Here is a 9,067-nt window from a genome sequence, read left to right as displayed (position 1 = left end):
GGGAGGGCTCAGTTAAGTGTGTAGTGAGCTGAACCGTGTACACCAAAAGGATATGTCCCCAGGCTACTTTCAAAACAAAACAAATGTTGGTGAGGCAGTGAAGAAGCCTTGGGCACCAGCAGCAGGAACAGAAAATGGTATAGCTGCTGTGCAAAACGGTCTGGAGGGTCCTCAAAATTCAAACATAGAATCGCCATAGAATCACCCTTTCCACGTCTAGGAATATCCCCGAAAGAACTGAGAGCAGGTCTTGAGATGTCCGTAGTAGCTGTCACAATGAGCAAAGTGTGGGAGCCGCCCAAGCGGCGGCTGGTGGATGGACGGAAACTACACGGCGTATGTGCACGCTGGAATGTTCTGCCGTAAGGAGGAAGGAGGTTCTGACCGGGGCTCCAACACGGATGAACCTTGAGGACGTTATACTGAGTGAAAGACACCAGCCACGGAAGCACAAATAATATGTAATTCCACATATGGGGGGCACCCAGAGCAGTCAGAAAGTCAAATTGTGGGTGCCAGGGGCTGGGGGAGAGGAGAATGGGGAGCTGTTTAATAGGTGTAGTTTCAGATTCCCAAGAGTTCTAGGGATGGACGGCAGTGAAGGCAGAGAGAATGTACTTAATGCCACAGATGGGACGCTTAAAAATGGTTAAGACAGTACATTTTGTTACTTTTTAAACACACACACACCCACACACATAGGACATGTACCCTGGAACCTCCGAGTGTGACCTTATTTGCAGCTTTAATTCTTAAGGATCTTGAGAACAGTTCACCCCGGATTTAGGGCTGTCCGATGTCCACTGGCAGGTGTCCTTACTAGAACAGGAGAGGACACAGAGACACAGGGGAGGACATGTGACAAGAGCGGAGAAGACCGGAGCGATGAGTCTACAAGCCAAGGATGGCCGAGGGCTGCCAGCAGCCACCAAACATCGGAAGAATGGCACAGGACACTCTCCTTCAGAGCCTCCAGAAGGATCCAACCCTGTGGACACCTTGATTTCAGACTTCTGACCCCCCCCCCACCCCTGAACTGAGCAACCATAAATTTTGTGGTCCTTTGCTCCAGCAACCCTGGGAAACTCACCCGGGGTACCCCATCCCTGCCCTCCCCTTGCTGGGCCAAGGGCTTTGGGTCACACACTCAGCTAGGGCATCCCCGCTCCCACCACCCACCAAGGACCACGAGACAGTGCAGACTTCAAGCAAATGCTCCCTTTAATCTGGTCCCCCAGAGCCCTGGCCGGTGGGCTGAGCACCCCCAGAGCAGGGCTGGCGGCCAGACCCTGGGGCCTTCCTGCGGCACCAAGCGGCTTTTTGAAAATGAAGCCTGGAGCGGTGGTGGCAGCAGACCCCAGCCCAGGAAGGTCCTGGCCCACGAGGGCCATTTGTGGTCCCTGCCATGGAGTCCCTCGAGGCCAGCTACAATGTGGAATGCTTCTCAAAGGGCACCGTCAGGAGTCCAGCCGCTGCCTCGTCCAGGAACCAGCAAAGTTTCCCAGTGTGGGGCTGCACCAATGCAGCGGGGAGGGGGTTCTCCTCCTTGTCTTCCAAAATGCGCTGCATAGAAAGGGCAGGAGCATGAGGCACCCCCCAGCACCCACATAGCCCCTCAGAGCTCCCAGTTCCCCGCATGGACAAGACTGTCCTACTCTCAAGATGTGATGTCGCCCTTCCAGCTGTCTTAGCCTCAGTCGGTCCCTGCCTTTTCTATCATCCGTGACTGCAGGACACAGGGGTTGGCACGCCTGCCCTGCACAGACCGGGGTCACACTTGCATTCTGCGGATCACGCCCTGTCTCTGTCACGAGTGCTCAGCTCTGTTCTCACATGGCAAAAGCAGCAGCAGATGACACATGAACAAACAGGCACGGCCTGTTCCCATGAAGCTTTATTCATGGCCACTGCAATGCAGATTCCGCAGAATTTTCATGGGTCAGAAAATATTCTGCTTTTGCTTTCTTTTCCCATCCACTTTAAAATCCTTCTTAGGGGCGCCTGGGTGCCTCAATGGGTTAAAGCCTCTGCCTTCAGCTCAGGTCATGATCTCAGGGTCCTGGGATTGAGCCCTGCATCGGGCTCTCTGCTCAGTGGGAAGCCTGCTTCCCCTGCCCCCCACCTGCCTCTCTACCTACTTGTGATCTCTGTCAAAAAAAAAAAAAAAAGAAATCCTTCTTAGCTAGCAGGATGTGGGCCCATGGGCTGTGGTGTGCTGATCCTCACACATGACCTCACGATTAGTGGAAATCATAAATGCCACTTTCTAATAGCTGGGCCTGCCCCTTTTTCACTCTGTGAGGTCACCTCTATTCCCAGCCCCATTTTACAGGTGGGGAAGCTGAGACTTGGGGGGCCTCAAGTGAAGGTACTCTGAGCTAAAACCACCTGGACTGACCCTCAGGAGGTCCACAGGGAGGAGCCCTCCCAACCCACCCTACAGATGGGAAAGTTGAGGCTTGGGGTGGGGGGTGTGAAGTGGCTGTGCAAGGCCATGCTAGGCATCATGGGCAGGGATCCTGGTCTGCTGGATTCCTTACAGTCTGCACCTTTAACCCCAACACCAAGCCACCCCATGAGGACATCTGGGCTCAACTGTTTGGGAGGACAAATTGTTATTTGTTAATTTTTAAAAAATATTTCCAGTTTAGGGGTTCCTGGGTGGCTCAGTGGGTTAAACCTCTGCCTTCGGCTCAGGTAATGATCTCAGGGTCCTGGGATCGAGCCCCACATCAGGCTCTCTGCTTCCCCCTCTCTCTCTTCCTGCCTCTCTGCCTACTTATAATCTCTCTCTCTGTCAAGTAAGTAAATAAAAAAATCTTTAAAAAAAAAAAATTTCCAGTTTCTTCCATAGTTGGTCTTTTCAACGATGGCAATTACAATGTTTTTTATTATTTAGTTTACTTTTAATAGCTTATGTATTCTATATTTTCCTAAAATATTATGTTTAACGATCTCTCTTTTTTTCCTTATTCCTCCTTTTTTACTTACTCCTCCTACATAATTTTCCTCCCTGAATAGTTTTGCCAGGGGTTTATCTTTGGGATCCATTACTACTAAGCTTTTAAGAATACTAATCAATTCATTAATTTCTTTTTTTTTTTTTAAGATTTTTTTTTCTTTTTTAGAGAGAGAGACACCACAAGGAGGACTGGGGGAGAAACAAAGGGACAGTGAGAGAGGCTCCAAAGAGGGCACAGCCAGGCGTGGGGGCTCAATCTCATGACCGTGAGATCACCACCCCAGCCAAAACCAAGAGTCAGACGCTTAACCCAGAGTCACCCTCCCCTTAACCAATTCACTGATTTCTGATTATAATGTCATGTACTCCTTCCACCGACTTTTTCTAGACTTACGTTATTGTTCATTTTAAGTCTAAAGTGGTCAATTCGTTTAACAATTTTTTTTAAGATTTTTTTTTTTAATGACTGAGCCACCCAGGCACCCACGATTTTATTTTTAAGTAACCTACATCCAATGTGGGGCTTTGAACTTACACTTCCAAGATGAAGACTCACAAGCTCTACTGACTGAGCCAGCCAGGCACCTCTATTTAATACCTTTTAAAACTGCCTTTTCAAAGCTATGAATTTGCCCGAGTGCAGTTTTGGCCTCACCTCATCAATATGATTTAATAATTGTTTATTCCTAACTAGCCTATAATTATAGCTTCCATCTCCCCTTCAGCCCAAGAATTATTCAAGTACCTTGGTACCTGGTGCTTCCAGCACTATAATATATGGGGCCATATTCCACCCCTGAGCCCACACGCCTTTGACCTTCTTGGGAATAGGGCCCTCAGCCATTACCTTCAGGACAGCTGCCTTGCCTTCTCCAGTAGCCACGAAGATGACGGTTCGGGCTGCGTTCAGCACAGGAAGTGTGAGGGTCACGCGCTGTGGTGGTGGCTTTGGGGAGTCACTAATGGGAGCTACAATCTTCTCCCGCTCCTGGGGGAGGGAGGCCGGGATGGAGACAGAAGGACAAGGTCACTTCAGCTTCATGAGCACTCACACACACCTGGCACGGTCTGTTGATCATTCCATCCCCTCCTACTGATCCTGCAGTACTTGATTTAAACCCTCATTTTAAGATGGGTGAACTGAGGCTCAAAAGGGTTAAGCACAGACAACTGGCAGAGGCTAACTCAGCCCTGCTGTGGGTACCTCCTGGCCCCCAAAAGTGGCCCTCCCTCTGGAAGCCCCAGTCAGCAGAGGCCCATGTGGGCACGCTCACCTGCAGGAGGGGGTGGTCTGGGAAGAGCGAGCAGGTGTGGCCATCAGGACCTACCCCGAGAATTAGCAGATCAAACACTGGAATGGAGTCCCCTTGGAAGGCCTGGATGGGGGAGAAGACAGTCCTGTGAGGTTGTGGGGGGGTACTCTAAGGCCACAAAGAGATAGTGTTCAGAAAAAGAATCCCAAGTGGTTCTAACAGGGAGCAACACTCAGCCTCACCTGCATGAAATGGTCTCTACGAGGTTCCACGTTTCATCCATTTGACTGGCAAGAGTCTGGGGACACAACTGTCCCCCAGATGTGAGAGCCCAAGCCCACTCCCAGAGGGTCAGAAGCGGGGCCACCCTGAGAGACCCAAAGGTGGGGCTGTGGCCTCTCAGAAGAAGGAACCTCCTGGCATCTGTCCAGGGTGGGGCGGGATTTGCCAACCACCCCTGGGGGCAGTTTTTGCTGGTGACAATCATGCAGCGCCACCTGCTGGGCCACTCCCCCACCGCCCTGTGGATCAGGCCTCTCTGGGGCCAAGTAGAGGGTGGGGGGCATGGGACGACCAGAAGATCAACCACGACTCACCTGTCTCAGTTTCTTGGCATAGTCTTCCGCCGCCTCCTCCACAGGCAGTTGGGGGTTAATGGTGATCACCTGGCTGTCAGGAATGGGCAGCCTGGAGAGCAAGTGGGTCTGCAGCAGACAGAGGGACAAAGTCACCAAACAGCAACATGCAGCTCCCAGAGGCACAAGGTTTGCATGGGTGACCGAATGCCCCTTGGGACAGGCCCATCATCGCACCCACCTTCTGTGTGTGTTGGGATCCCGGCGGTACTCCGCCAGGAGTCTTTCAAGTCCAGCCTGATTGGGGGCCTTCTGGCCCCAGCCGGCACCTGTGTGGCTGTAGCTGTTTCAAAGCCTCCAGAGTCCCTTGCACCTCAGGATAAAACCCAGCCCCTCTCTGCCCTGCACAAGGCTTTGCAGACCCTGCAATCCCAAACCACACATAAGCCACTGCCCTTGCCTGGAAGACTCCTATGCGTCCTTCAGAGCACCTCCTCTGAGCACCCACCCCCACCCGTGCCTCCCCTACACCGCATGTGACAGTGGTAAGCACTGACTTCTCTTCCGGCCACTACAGAGTGTCCCTGGTGCATATAGCACATGCCCCGGCCTCAGAAAGGTGGATTTAATTTCTTTGGAAGCACCTGGAGTCAGGCCCCCTGCAAGGTGGAGGGCTCTAGCCTTTTCTCTCATCTCCCCAGATCTGATCTGCTCCGGGAGGGACAATGGTGACCCCCACCTTGGTGACAGGATCTTGGAATCCTGTGCCAGGGAGGCAATGCCAAGCTGAGCCACAGTGGAAAAGCAGAAAGACACAAAAAATATTGTATGAGAAGGGGCAAGGGACAGGGACATGGAGTAAACATACTAGCCCAAACACTGGCCCGAGGAGCAAGAGCTCTCTCTGTATTACGGATAATGGAGAGCCAAGGAAGGTCTGTGAACCAAGGAGGACCAGGGTCAGACCCGTTGTTGGCAAGATCTCTCCGCTTTGTCCAAGATTCCCATCGATACACACCCTTAGGGATTACACTGAGCAAAGCCAGTGCAGGGTATCAGTGCCCTCTTTCTGTCACGTGATCCTCTCTTTAGCTGCCCTTCCCCACCAGGCTCAGAGCCATTCCTTCCTCCTCCTCCTCCGCCTGGGCTCCTGCCAGGGAGCCAAGGGCTGGAGTGTCAGGCAGGCAGGTTCCTGGAAGTGGAACAGCTGGCTGATCGGACTGTTTCTCTCTTAACATTCTGTGGGCATTAAAGAACCATTCCTAAGAAGGAGGCAGCCCCAGCTAATCCTCCCAGCCCAGAGGAAGCCCTAGCCTCAGCAGCAGCAGACAGACCCACAGCGCACACAGGGTAAGCAGGAGAACACTCCTGCTGACAGAGCCCCAAGGTATACCGGATCCATCCCTGAAGACAGAAGCAATCCTGTGCTCCTATACTGGGTTGACTCGTGGCCCCTAATATTCGTGTCCACCCAGAACCTCAGAATGAGACCTTATTCGGAAGGGGGTCTTTGCAGATGTCATTAGTTGACTTCAAGTAGAGTAGTGTGGGCCCTGAACCCAATGACTGGTCTCCTTATTAAGGAGAAGACACAGAAAGAATCAGAGAATGCCACGAAGAGGCAGATGCAGAGATTGGAGGCCAAGGAACACCAGGAGCCCCCAGAGGCTGGAAGAGACCAAGGATCCTCCTTGAGCCTCCAGAGGGAGTGTGACCTTGCTAACACCTGGACTTTGGGCTCTGACCTCCAGAACTAAGAAAATAAGTTCTTGTTGTTTTAAGCCACCCAAGTTGTGGTCCTTCATTAGGACAGCGCCAGGGAACTCGTGGGACTCCCCTCACAGGGGAACTGGCAGAAGGAGCAAATCTTTGCCCCACACTTGTTCCCAAGGCATCGCATTTGTCTTTGCCATACCCTCTGCCCCAGCTCTGCCCCTGGCCAGGACCTCACACCTCCAGGCCTCAGCTCAAACATCCCGGGCACTCACTCTCTCATGCTATTATCTTTGGTCCACACTGCATTACGTGAATGCTCTGAATGGACTTCCCTTATTTATTGCCCTGAGTGCTGGCGCCCGATGCCCCACTATGAGCTATGAGTCCCATGAGGGAACTGTCCAGCACCCCACTGCGTCCCCAGCGCTGCATACAGGGACACACAATGGACAACCCTGCAACATTTCTTTTTTACTGTTTTGTTAGGATTTTGTTACTTGAGGAAGTAGTTTTCCTTAAAAAAAAAAGAAAAGTAAAAGTTCTTCAAATTCATGCAAAGTAAAAAGAAAGAAATGTGAGCCCAGTTTTTTTGTTTGTTTGTTTTTAAGGAAGACACACTGGCAGGCCCCGGCCCTTGAGATGCGTCCCAGGTGCTGTCTGGGGGGGTCCGTTCAAACCCTAGCTCCCCTGCCGGTTAGCAGGAGACCCCGGCACACAAGCTCTCCTCTTCCAGCCCCCGTTTCTCCATCTATGAAATGGAGGAAATGACAGCCTCGACCTCATAGGTTATTATGAAATTACATGAGATGATGTGGAGAAAATGTGTGATAATCAGTAGACCCTTCCTTTCTATGACAAAACAAAACAACAGAAACCAGGAAATCGTCAGGTCAAGCTTCTACGCAAAGAGAAGGCAACACAACCAGGACCTAAGTGACCTGTAGCTTCTTCCGGCCAAGCCCGCCACTTCCACACCTCCCTGGGCGTGTTTTCCCCAGGAGGACTTAGATGCAGCCGGAGGATCCCAGGGCAGACCACGCCTCCTCCAAGCCTCAGTTTCCCTAATTTTGTGAGATCTGAGGCCACAAGCTAGATAACCAGCCTGGGAGGTGATCAGCACCGAGAGCAGTGTGTAGATCATCCTGAAGGCGTTCAGGTTGGAAATGAGAAAAGTGAGACCCAGGCTCCACACAAGATACCTCCTGCCTGGCCCTTCCCTAACTCTGCCCTTGCAAGCTACCCGGCTGGGGCGCCTGAACTTCTCTGGGTCCCTGGAATGGTCCACTGTTTCACCTCCACGCCCTCGCCCGGACTGTGTTTCTTCTACCTGGCCACCGGATAAAGCATAATGAGACTTCAAGGTCCCTACCGGCCCACTCGGGTGGCAGTGGAAGTGGGTGTTCAGGGCACCCAGATAGTGGCAGAACGCCGAGTGTGACCCTATGCGACCCCCGTGGCGGGGTTCAGGAGGTGGGCGCGGCCTTCTTCATATGACCCCTGGCGGCCCCCGTAGTCGGGTGCGGGCGGCGGGTGCGGCCCTCTAGGCGTGACCCCCGGCGGCCCCCGTAGCTCTCACCCGGTAGAGACCGTAAGTGCTCTCGGCGTGCTCGAAGGGCACGAGGCGCTCGTCACAGAAGCCCACGGTCCAGCGCGCGAGGCTGGCGGGGCCGGCGGGGGCAGCGGCGGCGGGCAGCTCACGGGCCAGCATGGAGACGAGGCTGCCGCCCGACAGGCCGAGCGCGAAGCGGGCGCGAGTCCCCGCCAGGCAGCACGCCGCCCGTTGCGCCACTAGTTGCGCTAGCGACGCGCCTAGCTCCTGCGGGCTCGAGAAGACCGAGATGAGGTCCGGGGCCGGCGCGGCCATGGCGACGGCGGCGGCGGGGAGGCGGAAGCGCTCCGGGCAGCCACCAGTGCGCCTGCGCGAAGGCCGGCCCTGCCGCACGGCTGTCAGTACCTACTGGCGGCCGCCTGTGGCACATGCGCAGTCCCACGAGTGAAGTCGCGGCAGGGCCTTGTGGTGGATCCGAAGGGGCTCATTGATTCTTGGCACGCTGCTCTGAGCTCTTCCTTGGGCTAGAGCAGGCAGAACTGGTAGGGTTGTTCTCAAGGCTCGTGGTGTCAGGGCGGGGCCGAAGAGAGGACCCTAGAGCTGGGGTCCCTAAGAAGGGATTGCGAGGTGGGATGGAGGGAGAAGATGGGAGATTTCCTGGAGGAAGGCACCTGGAGGAAGGTGGACTCTGAATTTCCTGAATCTAGTAATTATCTTGTTGCCCTTTTTTGTCTCCCTCTTTAATTAAAATATAAGCTACAGGAGGACAGGGTTGGTTTTGTTCTCTGATGCTTGGAAAGCCCCCTGAATCATGCCTGGCACAGAGTTGGGCCTGAAAAGATACTTGTTGAATTGCTTCTGCCAATGCTCCCTGAGGATCTCTGTGTCTGAGGACCCAGAGAGGCCTCCACCATTGTTCTTGCCTGGAGAGGCTCCCAGAATGGGGCAGATGTGTAATGGCTGATGAGAAGGGGTATTCCAGGGAATAGCATGGGTAGAGAAGTCTGGAAAG

At 53.5% G+C, this 9,067-nt stretch overlaps 1 protein-coding gene across 1 annotated transcript; it reads right to left on the bottom strand.

The window, feature by feature from the left end:
• Positions 1 to 1,203: 1,203 nt before the first annotated feature.
• Positions 1,204 to 8,438, bottom strand: PGLS (6-phosphogluconolactonase). The gene is made up of 5 exons (XM_045992336.1): positions 8,083 to 8,438; positions 4,812 to 4,919; positions 4,237 to 4,338; positions 3,810 to 3,950; positions 1,204 to 1,563 (listed from the first exon to the last, which is right to left on the bottom strand). Exons 1-5 carry the CDS (start codon positions 8,368 to 8,370, stop codon positions 1,426 to 1,428), a joined length of 777 nt encoding a protein of 258 aa, XP_045848292.1. The 5' UTR covers positions 8,371 to 8,438; the 3' UTR covers positions 1,204 to 1,425.
• Positions 8,439 to 9,067: the final 629 nt, after the last annotated feature.

This window comes from Meles meles, chromosome 20 (genome assembly GCF_922984935.1).
Source record: "Meles meles chromosome 20, mMelMel3.1 paternal haplotype, whole genome shotgun sequence".
Lineage (NCBI taxonomy): Eukaryota > Metazoa > Chordata > Mammalia > Carnivora > Mustelidae > Meles > Meles meles.
This window is presented reverse-complemented; position numbering and strand designations above follow the sequence as displayed.